This window comes from Miniopterus natalensis, chromosome 1 (assembly GCF_054644295.1).
Source record: "Miniopterus natalensis isolate mMinNat1 chromosome 1, mMinNat1.hap1, whole genome shotgun sequence".
In the NCBI taxonomy this organism is placed as follows: Eukaryota; Metazoa; Chordata; class Mammalia; order Chiroptera; family Miniopteridae; genus Miniopterus; species Miniopterus natalensis.
The window spans coordinates 200,384,248-200,406,445 of NC_142081.1; the positions used below are offsets into that span (position 1 = coordinate 200,384,248).

The window sequence follows — 22,198 nt, forward strand, 5'->3', positions numbered from 1 at the left end:
CTGCTGGCTCCTCCCCCACAGCCTACCAGCACACTCCAATCCTTTGCACCCCACTAACCCTTCCCTGAGCCCACAGCAGGCACCCTTAACTACCATCCATCCTGCCTTCCCTCTTCTCAAACAAGGACTCTAGTTTGCTGCTATCGTTCTGCATTTCCCAACAGTGTTGAACACACTGAAATCTGACCTCCACCGTTAACACGCTATAATTTTCTAATTTGTAAATCTAATGGGCATTTCAGACTCACGGGTTTCTCAGTATATGGACCCCTTAAAAGAAAAAGTCTTTTAAGAAAGTCAAACTTGACTGGCCGGTGTGGCTCAGCGGTTGAGCATCAACCTAGGATCCAGGAGATTCCAGTTCGATTCCTGGTCAGGGCACATGCCCGGGTTTCGGGCTTGATCCCCAGTGGGGGGGGGGGGGGGTGCAGGAAGCAGCTGATCAATGACTCTCTCATCATTGATGTTTCTCTCTCTCTCCCTCTCCCTTCTTCTCTCTGAAATCAATAAAGACACATTTTTTTAAAAAAAAGAAAGTCAAACTTAGTAAAAATTTTTTTCATCCAAAAAAGTTAGGTTTACGGACTTATTGCAACAAGAGGCACTTCTAGGGAAATGTGCAAAGCCTCTCAATAAACAGCTCTCAAACTGCGCCAGGAGCACCACACTCACCGCAGCCCCTGCTGGCGTGTGAATATGAACCACACACTTCGCGTCCGGCCGCGCAGCATAAATTGCAGAGTGCAGCGTGAAGCCAGCTTGGTTTACTCCTAGATTAGTGCTTCCACGGTCCACAACATCTCCTTGCAGATTGACTTTCACCTGGAAATAAGAAAACAAAAATTAATGTCAAGAGGACTTCAAATTACCCTAACTAAAAATTACTTAAACCAAACTTAAAAGTGTTTATAATTACTTTTAAAGGGTTTTTTTGTGGGTTATTCTTTTTTATTCACACAAAACACTGAGTTTCTCTTCTTCCTTGGATTTTATGTCTAACGGGGTACAAGGGGCTTAATTAAATAGCGTGACGTACACATTCAAGAAGCCCAAGAGGGAAAGGACATTCTTACCAGGCTGGATGCAGTCACTTCACTGTAGAGAAGCCCAAAAGGTACAATGAGGAAGTGTTCCTGCTCGGAGCTCACTCTGGTCTGTGGGGACACAACTGAGTCAGCACAAAAATCCAACTGAAATTCTTTGCATCTCTTTGAGGTCACCAACTCAAGGGTTTGTTGAACACATATACAATACAGAGCATTTATTGTAGTAATCTGTCAGGTACATAAGGTGCGTCTTGGTCGCGCTCATGACAATTAACCAGTGGCATGTGCAAAGATGTGCCACTCTTTGTGTACCTGGTAATGAAAACCAAAGCTTATTTTTTAAAAGTCAAACATTTGTTTTTAGTACTCAAAACCTGTAGGGCAATGAACAGTCACAAAACCACAAGCCAGAGAGCACTTCCTTGCAGCCTGATTATGTCCCGTCTCCGTGACAATCCCTGGCTTGGGTGCCCTTTCCGCAGTTTTCTTTCCTCAAACATCCCACACAGACTGGCACATGCAATGTAGTATACACAGATGCTAGCAATAGAGCAGGGAAAAATGAGAGTCCTGCCTGAAAAGAAACTGAGTCTTGTTTTTATAATGACTTTGGGATAGACTTCCCAAAGCTATTCGGTTGGAATACATTTACTGTTGGGCTAAGAATTCTGTCTAGGGTCAGGTAGGTGGAGTTTCCTGTTTGTTGAAAAGGCCTTGGGGCATTTAGTCCAACTTCCTAACCAGCACTGTGAGTCTTCTGGGTGGAGCAGACAGACACACACAGGGTCTGGGCCGTCTGGGCAGCTGCAGTGATGGGGACGCTCACCATGTCCTCACTTCCCTCAGCAGTCACTGAGCACCTCTAGCATTGCGAGGCCGGGTACCGCGGTGAAGGGATGCAAGCTGGAGACCCAGTCACTAAAACATCTCTCCCATACGCAGTCTGTCTTCCTGAGGTTTCTAGTACACAACGCAGAACCAGCTCTATCTACCATTTAATTCACAGACAGCCGAGACTGTCCCATCACCTGTCTTCACGCTGAACTTGCTCGATTCCCTCAGTAGAATTTACTGGGGACCCACAGTCATACACTTGAGTTAAAATCATAGCTCCATGGCCTGGCTGGGTGACTCAGTTGGTTGGAGTGTCGTCCTGTACACCAAAAGGTTGCAGGTTCAGTTCCGGGTCAGGGAACATACCTGGGTTGCAGGTTCAATCCCCAGTCGGGACACGTACTGAAGGCAACCGATCAATGTTTCTCACATCAGTGTTTCTCTCTCTCCCCGTTCCTCTCTCTAAGCATGTCCTCAGGTGAGGATTTTAAAAAAAGCAATCACACACCCATGGACCCTTCAACCAGCTTCTGAAACAGAAGGTCTAGCGTCTCTGAAGCTCCAGCTCTCTTCCCCCACAACCCAGGAGTAACCATCATCCAGAACTGTGTTAAGCATTTTCTTTATAGTTTTACCATATATCTAGTCACCCCTAAGCAATATCATTTAATTTTTATTTATGAACTTCATATAATTGGAATCATACTATATGTATTTTGCAGCAACTTTTTTGAACATTTATTTTATTTAAGTATAGTTGGTATACAGTATTATATTAAGTTATATTAGCTTCAGGTGTATAACATAGCGATGACATTTGCATACCTTACAATGTGATCACCCAACCAAGTCAAGTGATCATCTGCCGCCGTGCACACTCACTACAGCATCATTGACTATAACCTTCACCTTTTTCAGCACCCCCCCCCCCGCCCCCGGCAACCATCCCTTTGATCTCTGTCTTTATGAGTCTGTTTTTGTTTTGTTTTGTAATTTGTTGGGGGTTTTGGTTCCACACGTAATTAAAACCATACAAGCCCTAGCCTGTTTAGCTCAGTGGTTAGAGAGTCGGCCCTCGAACAGAAGGGACCAGGGTTCAATTCCAGCCAAGGGCACGTACCCCGTTTGCAGGATCGATCCCTGGCTGTCACTTACTCATTTTCATGTGTACAGTGTCCATGGATGGACGTATAGCTTATGTAGCCATTCTCTCGCCAATGGACATGGTTTCCATTCTGCCGTGAAAAACAATGCTAGGAACCAGTGTACATATGCAGCTTCCCCAGGAAATAAACTATCTCCCAAAGAGCCTAACTGAATGTACACTCCTACCAGTAGGATATGAGAATTCTGTGCTTTTACAAAAATTAAAATCTGATGTCTGTGAAATGGCATTCCACTGTGGCTTTAACTTATAATTTCCTGGTTACTAATGAGTTGAGCAACTTTTCATCTTCCTTTGTTGTTGTTAATCCTCACCTGAGGATATTTTTTCCATTAATTTTCAGAGAGTGTGCGGGGGAGAAACAGCGATGTGAGAGAGAGATGCATCGATTGGTTGCCTCCCGCACACACCCTGACTAGGGGTAGGGAGCAAACCTGCAACCTAGGTACCTGCCCTTAACTGGGAATCAAACCCGAGTGCAGGCTGCCTCTCTCACCGTGGAGCTACACCGGACAGGATATCAACTTTTCATATTTTTATGAGCCACTCTTATTTCTCCTGTGAAATTCCTTTCTTGTCTTTTGTTCCATATTATACTGGGCTGTCCTTTTTTTTCTTGACAGTTTTTTTTCTAGATACTAATTTTTTGTTGGCTACCTGTGAAGTAAAATCGTCCAAGCTGCAGCTTTTATTACCACTTTCTTTGTGGTGTCTTTTAATGATAAGAAAATAGTTCATTTTAATGTAGTCAAATTGACCCATCTTTTATGATAGGTGCTTTTGTGTCTTAAGATATCTTTCCTTCCGTCAGCGGTTTAAAAAGATCAATGACTTTCACCTATATTAATCCTAAAATTCTCAAGGTATTACCTTTCACATTTAATCCTTAATTCAATGGAATTGCTTTGCAAGTATATACAGTATAAGGCAGGAATCCAACACAGTTTTCCAATTCTGATTTTTCAATCCAATTGTGCCAGCACCAACTCCTGGCTGGTCCACCCTTCCCCCACTGACCTGCAATGCCGACCTCATAGACCTGGCTCTGGGCGCTGTTCTGTTCTGCTGGTCTATTTGCCTCTTCTTTCGCCCAATGCAGACTATTTTAATTACTATCACTTATAAGTCTGACATTTTGTAGGAAAAAAATCTCCTTGCCTAGTTCTTCATGGCTATTCTTGGCCTTTTATCTTTCGTATACATTTTAGAAGCGTACTATCAGGTTTCACAATAAAAAATACTACATGGCCATTTTTATTCACTTCTTTTTCCTTTGTCTATAATACATAATCCATACAGCTATAAACTATACATTTTATATTTTCTCTTTTATAATAACATTCTTTTCACTTTCCTGTTTTCACATGATCTTCAGTGTATAACATTCCCCCAGACTGATGTTGAATAACTGAGTCACTTCCCACTTACTGTTGGATATTTACTCTAAAAATGTTTTACTATTATGGGTAAGGCTACAATAAATACACTTGGATGTCATGTTTTCTTCTTCCACTCATCTCCTCAACATTACTTCTAAGAGTATGCTTAATAGGTCTACATAGTTTAGTGGGAAAAGCTTAAAATACACACTTTTCTGAGTCTCAAATAAAGAGAAAATGCTAAATACAGATGTAAAGAGAACAACGAGAGAAGGACATTTCAGTCAGTTTTCTCTTCCCCGATGGACCAGTGCCGGCCTTCCCACGTCTTCCCACAGTCTAATGCCCTTCTCTGTGTACAAGGAACAAACTCTAGTGTCACACATCTTAAGATCACGCATTGAAAATCAGTGTCTCTGGCAAAGATGTGTATCCCATCCCAGATGCACAGTGGTCACAAAAATGGGCTCCAGTCAGACCGCCTTGGAGCTGAGACAAGAGGCATTTAGGAATAGAAAAACTCTGCCACCAGCCAAGTATCACCAAGAGAGGAAGCCATGCCCATGTGCTAACTGGGCCACCCTGTCTCCTGACAGCCCCCCAAAGCTTCTTTGAGTCCAATGCAATCTGAAAACAGAGATATAATTCAGACAATCCTTTCTAATCCTCTAACACCTGTTCAAATTTTTAAATCTCTTTAGCAGAAAATCCCCATGGTGCTCTTTCAAAGAAAGTGCACAATGACCTGTTAGCACTTTTGGTTACACTAATAAATACTGTTAAAAGTTCTTTTCTGTTTAGTGTCCATATGATAGCACCTAGATTGTAACAAAAATGGATGCCATAAATAATTAAAAAACACAAACTTTCCTCCTCAAAGATTCTCTAGTTTCTAAGATAAAGGAAATATTTTGGTAACTTCAATTTCTTTTTTACTCAGACCACTGACAGAAGAGTAAACACTTAACTAATGTTTTAATTCTGCCAAGTCCTAAATAATTTAAGGAGGGGTGGCAAGCAATTTAGGGGATTCAAACTTATTTAAACAGCACTCACAATAGGACTAGTAGAAAACAGCACTTTAAAACTTTCAAAGAATGTGACAGTGTTGTTAAAGCCAAGGGTCACATTTCCTATGACAGCTTTAACATTTTCATGGAACTAATTTTTCGGCAACCGTCTCACATTAAATCTCTACACAGGCCCAGTCACTTTCACGCAGGCACAGGGAACGGAGCTGGCAGCTGTGGAGGGCTAACTGGACCCACCGATCAAGCATCAAAAGGCACCAAAGAGTTCACACAGTTTTACTGAGGTAGGCTCAGTTCAGCTGGGGATTTCACTCGGTCGGGTGGGGTGACAGTCTACAAGCATGACAATGTGGGCAGGGGCAGGTCTGCATTCTGAAAAGTTCACTTCAGTGGCAATATGGAGACTAGACGGAGGGCAGGGTAACTCAGTATCTCTAGCAAAGACCCATATCCCATTCCGGAAGCACAGTGCACTGGCCGCAAAGGCGGACTCCAGAGCACACCTCAGAATGGAGAACGGGGCTGAACTGAGCACCACGGGTTCAGGCCACAGGTAAAAAACACCTTTGTGTGCTGAGTATGGAGAAAAGGGTAACGCAATCTAAATGGCTATATCAGGGGAGAGGACAGTGTTGGCAGGGTTACGACTCTTCTTTAGACATCTGTGTAAGGGACACTTGTTACTATAAGCAGGAACTATATTGGTAATGAAAAATATCCAATGAAAGAAACTGAATAAAAAAAACAAATATTGGAACAAGTTTAAAAGTCAAAGGAAGGAAGCTATTCAAAGAGGCTATTTACACGAGAGGGAAAAAAAACAAAAAATGTGGCAATGCATTAATAACCAAAGAAAGCAGAAGGGGGTGTAATTCCAAGGCAGGAAATCAAGTTTGGCCATAGGCAGGACAAAGTAACAGTGGTCAGGGGTATAGAATGGGTTCAAATGTCAGTAAGGAGTTCCCATTTTCTCTGTGACGCAACGTGGGCACTTGCTGGGTGAAGGAGGTCAGGAATTTCAAAGAGAACAGAAATAGCAGAAGTATGAGTGAGCTTATGAGAGATGTCCTACAGCTGCCAGGCAGTGTGGTGGGTCCCCCCTGGAAACCAGCATTGCAAATCTATGGAGAAGGCCAATGGCTCTGCTGTGAGGCTCTCTGCAGGAGGATCTGGCTGCTCAGGTCCAGGGAGGGAGAGGATGGTGTTAGCAAAGACTGTTCCTAAAATGTCCCTGAATTCTAGCTGGACAACACAAGGAGTGAATATGGGTTGATGGATTGGGATGGAGAAGGGAAGACCCAAAGAAAGAGGTAGGGCATTTTCGTTCATTGATGTAACCCCAGAGTTAGAACAATGTTTGGTACAGAACAATAAATACTTACAGCAGACGCCCAGTAAATATTTATTGTAAGAATGGACTGAAGGAAACAGAGGTCCTGATAATATTGAAAAATAGCTAAAACTAGAATAGTTAAAGAAGTAAAGTAAGAGCTAGAAGGAAAGAAAACAGCTTCATTCTTAGGTTTTTAGGCATAAGAAGATTTTAAAATCCACCTGTACTTTGGTAAACACTCATTTATTAGGTTAGCATGCAAGAAAGGGGTTTTAAAGAACTCTGTTCTCATAACTTTTAATTCACCTGATAGTTCTCAGATTATTATACTCTGCAGTCAGGAATCAGAAAGAAGCTGCTCCCAGCTTTACTTCAGTGCAGTGTCTCCCCCCTTCTCCTAAACAGAAGAGGCGGGACCAGACACACACCACTCCACTTACATGCAGTTACTACCCCACCCAATACTCACTGTGATATGATTGTAGATAAGGTGGGACCACCCAAAGAGATCTGCCAGTCTGTAAAATGCTGCCAATTTACACCTCAGTAACTTCTCCCCTTTGTCATAGGCAATCGAATCAGATCCTCTAAGGTCGTTCACAGGAGTTACCATACCAAGACCTGAAATATATACAAAACTCAAAGATTTAATATTTCTTGCCAAATGTGAATTAAACAGTAGCGGTTCTGAGATATTAATCTCCCATACTATGTGGGGAGCTGGGCAATACTACACCATAAATTCAGACTTGAAAACTCTAAGACTATTTCATAAAAGACCAATTCTCCAACATTAATACAACTAAGCTGAAATCAACAACAAAAAGGTAGCAAAATTTGTAGGGTGCAATAAAGAAAAGCTTAGAAGGATAGTTATAGTGTTAAACATTTATTTAAAAAGAAAAAAGGGCCCAGCCGGGCGTGGCTCAGCAGTTGAGCATCGACCTAGGATCCAGGCGATCAGGGTTCGATTCCCGGTCAGGGCACATGCCCGGGTTGTGGGCTGCAGCCAATCAATAACTCTCTCATCACTGATGTTTCTCTCTCTCTCCCCCTCTCCCTTCCTCTCTCTGAAATCAATGAAGATATATTTAAAAAAATAAATAAAAAGAAAAAAGTTTTTTTTCAAAAATGATCTAGTTTCTACCTTATGAAAGTAGAAAGAGCCAATTAAATCCAAAATTAAAAGAAAAAAGGAATAAAAAAAATAAAAGCTAATCTCAAACAGAAAAATAATAGAGAAAAGCATTTAGTCTTGAGATTAAAAATGAAATAAAATAATGAAAACAAAATAAAATAAAATATACCTCTGGACTCATCAACAAAACACAGCCATGATATAAGTTATCAGTATGAAGAAGTATAGAGGGGACATCACTATATATCTTTCAGACATTAAAAGGGTAATAAAGGGCCCTGGCTTGTGTGGCTCAGTTGGGTGCCATCTTGTGCACTAGAGGGTTGCTGGTTCAATTCCCTGTCAGGGCACATGCCCGGGTTGTGGGCTCGATCCCTAGTAGGGTGCGTGCAGGGGGAGGCTGATTGATGTTCACATCGATGCTTTTCTCTAAAAATCAATAAGAATATTTTTTTAAAGGGATAATATGAAGAACTATGCCAGCAAATTTTTAACTTAGATAAAATAGACAAATTCCTTAAAAGATACAAGCTACCAAAGTTCACTCCATAAGAAACAGATATCCTGAGTAGCCCTATTTCCAGGCCCAGATGACTTCACTGTGAATTCTATCACACGTTTAAAGAAGAAATAATACCAGTTCTACATAAACTCTTCCAGAACACTTTCCAACTGATTCTACCAGGCCCCCATTACCTTGACACCAAAACCACACCAAGATATTGCATTACACATCATTACAAGAAAAAACAGACCAATATCTCTCATGAACACAGACTAAAAATTACTTAACAAAAGTTTAGCAAATAATCCAGCAATACATGAAATGAACACATCATGACTGGGAGGGAGGGGTTTAACTCAAGAATAGTTCAGCATTCAAAAACCAAACAATATAATTCACCATATCAAATCAAAGAGGAAAAACCATGGAATCATTTCAATAGGTGCAGAAGCAGCATTTCATAAAATTCAACATCCATTTAGGATAAAGGCTCTGAGCAAGTTAGGAATAGAAGGGAATATCCTCAACTTGATGAGACATCTACAAAAAACTTACTGCTAATATCAACATAATGATGAAAGGCTGAATGTTTTTCTAAAATTAGGAACAATGCAAGGAAGTCTACTTGTGCGCTCTTACTGAATACTGCACTGGGGATCCATAAAGCAAGGAAAAAGGGAGGGAAAAACAAAAACGAAACACACACATTTGAAAGAAGGAAAGAGAATTTGTCTGCTTGGCCCTACTTGGTCATGACAAAATTATTCCCATCACCCACTGTTAGATCTGACCCCTGTCTTTTTATTATGAACTATCTCAAGCAAACCGACAAGTACAGAGAACACCACAAAGAACCGCTTACCTATCGTCCTAACCAACATACATTAATCTTCTTCTAGATCTTTAATTTTTTAAAACTGTTTAGATTTTTGATGGTGGTAGTGGCAGTATAGTTTTTGATTCTTCTTAAATCAAAATTCCAACCCCACACAAAAAACTGAAATAACTAGAGATAGCAAAACCAAAACCCAAGGAAGACTTCTATAACACACTAGGTAACAAGGTAAGCCCATGACACTGAAAATAAGGGGCACAGCTGTCACAGGCAGAGTGCATAATATCAGTACGGACCATCTGTCAAACCTGAGGCTCCCAAAAGAACCAACAAGAACCCACTAGGAAGCGCAGAGGGCCAGGTTCAGAAAGGCAGCTGAAATCAGGAGTTCTGCACAATTTAATCCAAACTAACCATCCACAGGGTCTTTCAGGACAAAGTCCCACACTAAGAAATTTGTAGAAATCAGAAGACTATCAAGAAAAGAGAAGGAAAGAAAGGTCCAGATAAAAGCACAGGAGGAGAACAACCTGATTTCATTAAATCAGCACCATCTTTTCAGCACTTCACAAACACAAAGGAAGAGGGAGCTCTAGAGCCATGACTCTGGAAAAGCTTTCCTGAACCAGCTCCTCCAGGAAAACTAATTTCATGTGAAAAACATACAGAACAATATCGTGTTCATCCATACAAAAACTGCGGGCGTGGCTCAGCAGTTAAGCGTCAACCTAGGATCCAGGAGATCGAGGTTCAATTCCTGGTCAGGGCATATGCCCGGGTTTTGAGCTTAATCCCCAGTGGGGGCATGAAGGAGACAGCCAATCAAGACTCTCATCATTGATGTTTCTCTCTCTCTCTCCTTCTCTCCCTTCCTCTCTCTAAAATCAATAAAAATATGTGTGTGTATGTGTATACACACATATATATACACACATATATGTATAATAAAAATGTGTGTGTGTGTGTGTATATACATATGGAAGAAGAAATGAAAGAATTACAATATCACCATCTTGGACACCTTTATTCAATTAATGGATCTAGGCACTGAACATCAATGGCTGCTAACAACACAAAAGGAAACCACCAGACCTGTGTGCCTTTCTCTCTCTCCCTTTCCCTTCCTCTCTATAAAAAATAAATCAATCAATCAATAAAAATATATTTTAAAAAAACATGAAAACCTTACTGACTGCTATTTGACTTCAGGAGGGAGCTTTGAGCTAGTAAATTAAGTGTCTCTAGAAATTAATGAGATGTGACTCTGGTGAATGTCAGTCCACCTCTAAGAGTACCACGAAACAGATAGATAAATAGCAAATACCAGGTGATCTAACGGAAACCACCAACACCTGATGTTGGTCACTCAGAAGCCGACTATCCAGCTAGAACTACCAGAGTCTGATCCAGGGCTCAGTACACAGGAGGTCACATTAGCCAATGCTCTAGTTACCCTGGGCTCCACCTTTGAAGAGTTAATCACCTTTGCTCACATTCTCACATGTACCCATCCAATATTTGCCCTCTGGTTTTCATTTGGAATCTCTCTGTTTCTCATTCATTTGTAAGCAGCAGTGAGGAATGGTGGGTAAGAAATGTTGGCCTGGCTGAAATGAGTTCAGGCAAAATCAATGTGCTATCCACAAGCATTATTTCCGCTTAGTTTAATTCACACGGTCTGAGGAGCCACATAAAAAGTCGTCTGCCTGAGAAATAAGTCTCACTGGCTCATAAAAAAGGAGCCTTCTACATTCGAGACATTTTCAGGCTTCCAGTCTATTTTTACCTATAACTAAAACACATTAATTTTCAAAAACATCCATTCTATGTATTAAATCTATTTCACCTGAGAAAGTATCAGGAAATTTTTCCTGGAAAATGAGAGCACGTACAGAGTCAGGAACTACTCACTCATGTTCAAGGCAGCCATCCCTCCTTGTGGGGCTGCCGGGTAGACATTCGGAACATTTGTGGTCATAAAATCTGCAATCTGCTGCAATGCCAGCAGGCCGGTGGGATTCTTCCCCTTCTTAAATTGTTCCTGTATCATTGATTCCAATTCTTCACAGAAAGCCTAGTAAAAGATAAATTCAAACAGTGAGACACCATTTCCTATGTTCCTTGAGAAGGCAAGGGTACCTTTCATATAGACTGAGCTGCTTTGTTTTCAGTCCTAGAAAAGTAAACGGATACTCTCATACATAGCTACTTGAAACATAAATTGGTACATTCTTTCTGGTAAGTAATTTAACAATATAAAAGCTTAATAATCTAAGCAGGCACCCTATTCCTAGGAATCTTTTCTAAAGAAACAACAAGGGATGTGCTCAAGATTAATCCATAAGGATGTTCACCCCCACAGTACTGACAAAGAAGAAACAGGTGACAGTCACACCTGAAGCTGCAGAAGACTGATGAAATACACAGACCCAACTGACAATGGAATGTTACACCCTTTCAACATGAAAGGCCAAAAGAATTAAATGACATAAATGTGCTCTTGATATATATTTGAGTTAAAAGGTTATAAAGAAATACAACCAGTTTTTATAAGAGCAAATACATATATAAACAGAAAAAACCCTAAAAGTAATACATCAAAATTTTCACTATAATTCTGTGATAGAATGACTAGTGATTTTCATGTTCTACTTTGGGACTTCTCAGTATTTTCTTCATGATACATTTTCTGAAATTACTTTAAAGTTGAAAAAGAAACCCTACAACACTCATCCTTTATCAAATAATCCTAAATTAGGCAGAAAGGTTAAGTTGGGTTGATGGCAATTTTAACATGAAGTCACTACTGAAACAATACACATAATATATAGTTTCCCTAAACTGTATTAAAATAATTTTTCACGTATCCTATAAAAAATAAATCTTGTCAAAGAATTATAAATAATATTTAATGTAGACCGGCCAGGGTGGCTCAATGGTTGCGTGTCGCTCTATGATCCAGGAGATCTCAGTTACATTCCTGGTCAGGGCATATGCCCGGTATGTTTCTCTCATCGATGTTTCTCTCTCTCTCGCTCCCTCTCCCTTCCTCTCCTTTCTAGAAAAAAATCAATAAAAATATTTTTTTTTAAAGTAAAAAAATATATATATATATAAACCCTGAAACGGGCTATAAGCCAAAAGTTATAGTTCAACATACATACACTGTACAACATATAGAAGTACCAGGCACTGAGCTTATATAGATGGAAAAGATGGTTCTTGCTTTCCAGGAACATAGGGCTTAGTAAGGAAAACACACGCACACACAGAATGACACTACAAGGGGCCCCTGTATCAGTAGTCGCCCAGATAACCTGTATGTGCAGTAAGGCGCTAAACTTACCAGTGACCACTCATGGCCTGGAGCCACCCATCTGGATCTGGCCAATGACCTTGCATGCTTCCTTGGTCCTAACTCCTGATGGTTCAACATCCACACTCTCACCTCACAACGTCCTGACTGCCTCTCCTCCAGTCACCCTGTCATCCAACTCACCTCCCATTTCCGTGGTCAGTCTTAGACCTGCTCAATCTTCACTCTCAGAGCCAAGCACATGCTCTCCAAACAGCCCCTCCTGGCATCCAGCTCACACTTCCTTCAACCCCATCGTAACCCTGAAGCCTTTTCACCGTCCCTTACCTTCCCGACCATCCTCGACTCTCCTTGCCCATTCCCTCGCCTGCTCCATGCCTTCTCTCCTCCCAGCTCCTACACTGCAACCTGTGACCATTCTCAGCAGATGACTCCACGTGCTAATTCACCCAGAACAGAGTCAAGTTCCCCTCAAGGCTACCCAACTCTCAGCACCTGTGCCCACGATGGGCCTTCCCATTCCTTCCTAAAACCAAGACACCAACACCAGGTACGTGACTATGAAGTGAGCCCAGCTTTACCGGTCTTGGCACTAATGTCCTCTCTCTGCTCCAGGATCCCACACTGCATTTACACAGGCAACTGGGGAGGGACTTGACTATCTTTGCATCCCCAGTACCTGGCACAGTGCCTGACACATACTAGGTGCTGGAAGTTTAGTTTCTTCACTCTATTCCTACTGACTTGTTGCTTTTCTGTAGGAAAACTGTTCAAGCCAAAAGTCTAGACGTTGTCCTAATTCTTTTTTCCTCTCACCTCTTCCTCTGATTTATCCCACAATCAAATAAAAAAGTGAGTCTACCCCCTCCACCTCTCGAGTGGCACCCGACCCAAGCCACCATCACCTCTTGCTTGGAAGACAGCTTTCTCCCTTGCCCCACAGGATGCTCTCTACACCAATCCCAGAATGAGTTCTGTAAAAACAGAATCCTGTCTTTCCTGTCTGCAGCCCTCCAGTGACTGTCGTGCTCTGAGTGCAAAATGAACTCCTGATCTGAGCTTCCCCAGCCTTCCAGGACCTGTTCCCTCCTCCCTCTCCAATCCCGCTGCAACTCCCTCCCTGTCCCTCCTATGCTCAAACACACCCATGCTCACCCAGGTCCTAGGAATGCACATTAGCCCCTCTCTCAACCTGGAATGCTCCTCCCTGTCCCCTGCACAGAAGCCAGCTCCTTCCAGATTCAGGTTCCACCTTCCTTCCTCAGAGGAGCCCGTAGTACCAAGTCAGACCAAACCTAACCAGCTAACTGTTCCTGGCAAGGCCTCTGTTTGCTCTTTATTACGTATCTCCTTCAAACAGAACAGTCTGAGACTTGATCCAATGCTTACACAGGTGTCACACAACTGTCAAAACCCATCTCGCTGTACACTTAAGATCTGTGTACTTTATTGTACATTACACCTCAGTAACATGTGAATGATAATAACCACCAAACAAGAGTTAGAGGCCAGTTCTTTGAATAGCACATAAAAGATAATAAACACTAATAAAAAATTCAATGACACCCTGGTTGGTTTGGCCCAGTGGTTAGACACCAGACAGTCCTAGGTTCGATTCTGGCCAAGGGCACATACCTCGGTTGCAGGCTCGATCCCCAGCCCGGGTCGGGGCACGTGTGGGAGGCAATCAATTGATGTGCCTCTCTCACATCTATGTTTCTCTCCCTTTAACTCTCTTTAAAAAGCAATGGAAAAAATATCCTCGGGTGGGGATTAACAACAACAAAAACCAATGACTATCTGCAATGGCATCCCCAAATACTGAGGGAATAAAGAACACATCAGCAGAATGCAGCACGAAGGGCAGCAGTGTCCATGGGAGAAAAGATAAAGACAGCACTCCTTTGCCTAGAGATGCAAACAGAAGACACTTTGCTGGGCATGACTGCAGTTCAAATGCTGATCAATCAGTAAATCAGGCACTGCTGAGGCCTACCATGTGCCCAGCACCAAGCCAGGTATTGTGGAGGAAACGGTAATTTTTGAAAGGTGCCAAGAAAGACACTCTGAGAAGCAGTGAGAGTAAAAATAAGAAATAAACACCTGCTATCCTTTGTGACACTGAAGATGTTTCCTCTGTTATGTCTGATAACTTGAACTAAACTGAATTCTTTCAAAAGGGACACACATCTACGAGGCCCTGATTTCCTGTGTTAAGACAACCTGACCACGACACACACAACAGAGCATCAGAGCTGCAAGCACTAGAGAAGGAAGAAAATACTTTGAGAAGAAGCTGCTCTTACGGGACTCTGCAGAATCATGGACACCCTCTTTTTCTGCTCCATCATGTTGAAGTCCTGGCGAAGGTCAGGTGCCATGTTCCTCTCTCGCAGGTATTCCGGATTGTTCTCATCCACCCTGTCGAAGTACCTCTCTTTGTGAGGGGCTGTGGTCGGAGGTGGTGAGGTCACCACTGCGGCCTGAGTATCACCATTCATTGCAAAATCTTTCTAGGTTCCTACAGAATCAAAATGAAAGAAAGTATTGTTTTTGAATCAATGTGCAATAGCATTTCATAATGAGCATGCCAGCCTGATAAATGCATCTTCAGCATGAGGACGCTCTGACTGCCTCAACATCGGAGCCATGACATGTGAGGCTCCTTTGTGGCCCCTTAAGCACATGGCTGACCAGCCATCTCCACCCTTCCACCAGCCAATGGCATTTCTTGTCCTTGCCATTCAGCAGACAAGAGAACAACCTAACAAAGCCATTATGTTCTCTGAGAGCCTGAAGAACCAGATAGTAAAACTCTGACAAGACAGTTGAAAGTCAGGACATTGTCCCACACCATTCATCTCTGGAGAAATTTGATTTAAGGTATTTTTACAAAAAAGTATCAGTATTGACTTTGCAAAGGATTCCCCAAATAGATCAATAGGGAAGAAGCTGCTCACACATCTATCCACACAAATAAGAAATGACCCTCTTCAACACCACCTTTTTGGTTCAACAGTAGGTACCGAAAATGTCAATATGCCCTACTTTGTGAATAGCCTAAAAAAATGCCCAAAGGACACAAACTTAAAAGTCTACTAATATGGCCACTTACTTTACACTCTTTTTAATCCATTCTTTTATTTGAAATGATGTCCAAATATACTAAATTATGTTCATCTTTAACTACTAAATCTCTGAACAGTACCTTTACTAATCATCATACAAGTAGTTCAATTCCTATTGTTTCTAAACAACACTGACAACTTTAACAATATACATGCAGTATTTACTGAGCATCTATTATGTCCAGTCACTGTGCTGGGCAAAAATTAATTAGGTGTGGCCCTCACTTTGGAGAAGCTGGACTCACTGAGCAGGGCAGAGGTGTTGATTCGGAAGTAGGAAGCAACAGGGCTGGGATTCCAGGGAAGGCAGTCCGGCTGCAGAGCTTTCCTTCTTAACCTCTAAGCCATATTGTAAATGATGGTGATGATGATGACGACAGTGGGTGGCAGAAGAAGTGGGGGGTGTCCCCAAAGGGATGGGAAGGGATGGAACCAGGGGCACAGGTGCAAAGACTGGGCAAAGACTGGCCTTGAACAGGAGGCCCTGGGAACCTGGGGCTGGCACTGTTAGCTGTTTTGTTTTTTGTTTTTTTAATCCTCACCTGATGATATGTTCATTGATTTTAGAGAGAGAGTGAGAGAGAGAGATAAACATCAATCAGTTGTCTCCCATATATACCCTCACAGGGGATGGAAACCTGCAACCTAGGTATGTGCCCTGACTGGTAATCGAACCCACAAACTTTTTGGTGTGCAGCACAATGCTCCTACCGAGTGAGCCACCTGGCCAGGGCTGGCACTGTTAGCTTTATAATGTGCACATACAGGATGGGGCAAAAGTAGGTTTACAGTTGTGAGTACTCGGTTTATTCTTGTGTTATTATTTATAAATTATGTTATTTTCCATATGAACTAAAAACTTACTTTCATCCGGCCCTGTAAATCCTCTAGGAATCACATTAAGATACAAATTCAGATTCAGTAGGTCTGGGTGAGGCCTGAGATTCTGTATGTCTCATGAGCTCCCATGTGGTACCAATGTCACTGAACTTGAATCACAAGGCTGTAAAGAATAGTTTATTTATACAAAAAATAATCTGTGGTACTTAGGAAAAATTTTTTAAAGAAAAAATAAATTTGAATATTGCCCTTCTGAAACCTAAAGATATGATAGAAGTAACTGAAAGTAACAGTATCTCAAACACTGAAAGACAAAGCATGAAAGCAACAAGAGACTAAAAGTCAATAAGGAATAAATGAACTGATGACCTAAATGTAGTCTTTAAATGTTTCCTTTAAAATTTTTAGTTTAGCCCAGCCAGGCATGGCTCAGCGGCTGAGCATCAATCTAGGATCCAGGAGATCACGGTTCGATTCCCAGTCTGGGCACATGCCCAGGTTGCAGGCTCGATCCCCAGCAGGGGACGTGCAGAAGGCAGCGATCAATGACCCTCATCATTGATGTTTCTATCTCTCCCTCTCCTTTCCTCTCTCTGAAATTAATAAAGACATTTTTAAAAATTTGGAAAAAAAAAAAGAGGCAACTATAACTGCTTCCTGGTTCCCAGAGCTGACTGGAAGAAACTTTGTAAAACCAACATGTTAAAGATAAGCAGAGACTGCTCCTGTTTTATTGTAAGTTGCCGTGTGAATGGGATAAGATAAAGAATTCAACCAGATATAGGTGCATTTCATTCCTTCAATAAGGAATTCTATAAACTTAAATCAAAATATACATGTTCTGAGCCCAATCATTAAAAATAAATATCCCCCAGCCCGGCTGGCCATGGCTCAGCAGTTGAGCCTCGACCTAGGATCCAGGCGATCAGGGTTCGATTCCCGGTCAGGGCACATGCCCAGGTTGTGGGCTCTATCAATGACTCTCTCTGTTTCTCTCTCTCTCTCCCTCTCTCCTTTCCTCTCTCTGAAATCAATAAAGATATATTTTTTAAAAATAAATAAATAAAAATAAACATCCCCTGGACAGGTGGCTTGGTTGATTGGAGCATCATCAGGTACAACAAAAGGCTGTGGGTTCGATTCCTAGTCAGGGCACATACCGAGGTTGATGGTTCCATCCCCAGCTGGGGCGCTTATGGGAGGCAACCAATCGATGTTTCCCTCCCTCCCTCCCTCTCTCTCCCCCCCTCTCTCCCTCCCTCCCTCTCTCTCTCTCCCCCTCCCTCTCTCTCTCCCTCTCTCTCCCCCACTCTCTCTGAAAAGCAATGGAAAAAATAGCCTCAGGTGAGGATTAAAAAAAATTCTGGCAACTTAATTTTTAAAATAGGAACAATCAATGTCTAATACATTGTAACATAAATATTAAAATCTCAATGCAGTATTATAAAACTATGAAGTTCTTTAGTATAATATATATAAGATTATAAGATGTTTAAGTGAAAACCATAAAATTTCCTATTCTATAATCTTATCAATATTATAATCACACACAGACAAGATAATATCATGGTAGACAAGCTGTATTAAAGTTGAATAAATTGATTCAAGAAGCATGGATTAATGTTTCTCTATCTTAATATCCCATAAACTGCTGTGATTTTACCTGTGTAAAATTTTAAAGATTTCACAAATCTTAACATGTTGCTACCTAAATCAATGAAATCTCCGGGAACAGTACTTTCAGACATACACACCCACATAACCCAAAGTCTGGATGAACCACGACAAACACGCCTGGCCTGCCCATGTGACACCCCACATTCAGCCACCTGCCTCCATCCTGACCATACCACTCTCATCTAGGTCATTACCACCTACCTCCTGGACACGCAACAGCCCCCTAACCAGTTTCTCCACCTGCAATCTCCTGGCAGCGCCCACACCAATCCATTCTCCACAGCTAGGCCAACGGGTAGTTCAAAATCATGTCACTCTCCCTGCTTAACACCTGACAGCTAATAAAAGGACTTTAGCTGGATCTTGACTCAAACAACTGTATAATAAAAATCTAAAAATGACATTTGGGCCCTGGCCAGTGTGGCTTAGATGGCTGGGGCATCCTTTTGTACACAGAGGGTCATGGATTTGATTCCAGGTCGGGGCACTTGCCTAGGTTGTGGGTTCAGTCCCTGGTTGGGGTGTGTGCAGGAGGCAGCAAATTGATCTCTCTCTCTTTCTCTCTCTCTCCCTCCCCTATCCTCCTCCCTCCCTCCATTTCTCTTTCTAAAATCAGTGAGCATGTCCTCGGGTGAGGGTATTTTTAAAATAAATAGTAAAAATAAAAAGGACATTTGGAAGATTCAGAAATCTGAACACTAACTAGACTTGGATGGCATCAAAAAAATGACTGTCACAAATCTGAGGTGTGATATCATCACGGTCACATTAGATACTTACAGAATATTTATGGATGAAATGACAGGACACTGTATGGTGTGAAGGCAGAGTAAGGGTTACACAAGAGAAACAAGACTGGCCATGAGTTAATAATTACTGACGCTGAATGAAGAATAAAAATACAATGGTTCATTACACCATTGTATTTTGTATGTTTCTGAAATGCTCTGAGAATAAAATACCTCCAGACCTTACATACACTGGTTTCTGCCTGCCTTCAGGTGAACACATTTCTGCATGTTCTTTCAGACAGATATTACTGATACTGGGATGAAAGGCTATTTTAAGATTAAAATCCCTTCTTTCTGCATAGTATGTCACTCTGCCTAGTATGTCATTTATTGACCTGGAAATAACAATGGGTACCCTGGAATATTCTTTCTTAGCCCCAAGAGAATCCATCCTTACTAATGTGTAACTAAACCTCAGATCAGACACCAGACAAATTTTTGCTTCTCTAAGATATCTAATGGGCTTATTCTAAAGCTTTTGGGCAGATACCACTATTTCTTGGCATTTTCCTTCTGGTACAGATATTTTGCTAATAGCTAACTATTCCAACCACTCACATAATTCACTTTTGAATCCTTAAAGGCAGAACACTCAAACCACAGGCTGAAACCAGAAGGTGGCTACTACTGAGATTCTCTGGGCAAGGTGTCTGCTAGAAAACCCAGTCTCATCCACTGTTAAATGCTCTTAAAACATGTCTCAGAAAGCATAATGACTGCCGGGAGATAATGAATTATTTTTCCACGGAAAAAAACAGGAGGTATCACATGTGCTTAGTGAAAGTGGTGGCCTCTGCTGGTGTCCTAGGCCACCTGACATCCAACTCCAGACAGCTTTTGGCATTGTCAATAGGAGAACAGGAAAGGAGTAGACTCTGCAGTACCTTCCTTTATTTCTAGTAACTCCTGGTGCTCAATACATCTCCATAGAGCTACTTTCCACATTATGTGAAGACATCAGGCATAAAAAGTTACAAAACCAGCAGGAGACAATACACAAACAAATATAAGCAAAGACTCTTGGGGCCACAACAGAAATCTACTTACACACTAGCAGGGAGAACACGTCCAGTGGTGGGGGCAGAAAGAGCAGACAGAGGGTGTTATGGGATGAATTGTGTCCCCCCAAATTGATGTTGAAGCCTGAACCCCCAGTACCTCAGAATGTGACCTTATGTGGAAATAGGGTCTTTGCAGATTAGTTAAGATGAGGTGTTACCAACAGGAAAGTTGGACATAGACAGGAATACAGGGAGAACACCACATGCAGATCAGCTGAGGTGATGCTCTACAAGCCAAGGAGCTCACGGAAGCCAGCACATCACCAGCAGCTGGGGCAAGACCTGGATCAGACTCTCCCTCAGCCTCAGAAGGAACCTCCCCTGCGACACCCTGATCTTGCACTTCTGGTCTCCGGAACTGGCAGACAAGTTTCTGTTGTTTACACCACCCAATTTGCAGTACTCTGTCATGGCAGCCCCAGGAAACTAATATACAGGGCTGTCCAGAAAGCTTCACAGAAGAGATGCTTTTATTTTATTTATTTTAAAATATTTTTATTGGTTTTAGAGAGAAAGGGAGGGAGAGAAACATCAACGTGAGAAACATCGATTGGTTGCCTCCCATACGTGACCCGATTGGGGATCAAACCCATAGCCTGGGTATGTGCCCTGAACGTAAATGGAACCAGCAACCTTTCAGTGCCTGGGATGGCGCTCAACCAACCGAGCGTCGCACCGGCCAGGGCAAGAGATGCTTTTATAGCTAAGTAGGTGCTTCCAGGGGGCTTGGGACAGGTGGCGTCACCTGGTGAATGAACACCTACTGAGCTTTAAAGACGGCAGCACAGAAGAGAGCACAGCGAGGGAGCGGTCAACATCCCACTCTTCACACGAGGTGCCTGGCAGCAGCTCCAAGGAGCCTTTAATGACCTACCTGAACTAGTCAGCCTCTCTTCAAACCTTTCCTCAAGCCCCAACTCAAATAGTTCCTGTTCTGATGCTTTTCAAGGCCCTGAGCTTGGCACTTGGCCTCCTGTGTTCCAAGACACCTTAGCCTCAACTCTTTTCAGTCTGTTCCATCACCAGTCTGCAGGCCCATGAAGAATGGGGACACTTAATTTCCAACTCATTTTTGTAAATGAGCCCTGGGAGAGAGTTCCACAAATAGTCGGGACTCGGCAGATACTTTTGTTTGTTCTTGAAGTAGGGTACCTGCTGCAAGGGACACCCTAACTTCTCTGGAAGAGCTCGGTGAGGCTCACATCCGGAATGAAACGGCACCATTTGTTTACTGAAACAAAACTCAATGAAACAGAAGGGGACTCACCAAAAAACAGTAACCAAGTGAGGTGATGGATATGTTCACTAACCTGATTGTGGAAATCAGTTCACAATGTACACACAGATCGAATTATCATGCTGTACCCTTTAAATACATTACAGTTTTGTCAATTATACCTCAATAAAGCTAGAAAAAGAAAGCTAAAAAATAAATAAAAGTGGAGCCTTTGATGAAAAGAGTAACAAGATTTTTTTAAATTTATTCTTCTAGTTGACATACAATATTGTATTAGTTTCAGGTGTAAAACACAGTGATTAGACATTTACATACCTTAGGAAGTGATCAACCATAAGTCTATACCCACCTTGCACCAAACAGTTATTACGATATTACTGACTATACCCCCAGGTTGTACTTTACATCCCAGTGACTGTTTTGACCTCTTAATCCCTTCACCTTTTCCACCCCACTCCCCCTCCAACTGGCAACCATCAGTTCTCTGTATGAGTTTTTGTTTTGTTCATTTATTTTGGCTTTTAGATTCCACATACAAGTGAAATCATATGATACTTGACTTTCTCTGAAGAGTGACAAGTCTTTAAACAGGCTTCGAGGAACCGACACTTAGCGCTAAGCCTTGGCAAAGGGCTGGGAACCGTGCTGCAGAGACAGTCCACACCCTGTCCGGTGCCTAGGGTGGGAAAGCAGAAGAGACTGGGACACCCCAGCCATAAATTCATCAGAAACCTACAACTCTGTGAGGGGTGCTGTGCCAGTCAACGAAAGGGGAACCCCTTTTCTACAGACAGGAGGAAGCCCAACACTGAAGCCCTCCCCAAATAAAAGGGAACCCACCACCATGAGTCAGAACCCTCACTGTGAACATTCCAAGCCAGC

At 42.2% G+C, this 22,198-nt stretch overlaps 1 protein-coding gene across 5 annotated transcripts in view; it reads right to left on the reverse strand.

Moving 5' to 3' along the window:
• Positions 1-22,198, reverse strand: part of ADD1 (adducin 1) — a 72,005-nt gene that overhangs the window by 21,133 nt on the left and 28,674 nt on the right. For all 5 annotated transcript variants that reach the window (XM_087828491.1, XM_087828476.1, XM_087828481.1 and 2 more), the window contains exons 2-6: positions 14,889-15,103; positions 11,178-11,340; positions 7,258-7,409; positions 1,074-1,154; positions 673-822 (exon numbers count right to left, since the gene is read on the reverse strand). In XM_087828491.1, the coding sequence (XP_087684617.1) occupies positions 673-822; positions 1,074-1,154; positions 7,258-7,409; positions 11,178-11,340; positions 14,889-15,083 (741 nt within the window). In that variant the 5' untranslated portion in view covers positions 15,084-15,103. The remainder of the gene's footprint in view (positions 1-672; positions 823-1,073; positions 1,155-7,257; positions 7,410-11,177; positions 11,341-14,888; positions 15,104-22,198) is intronic.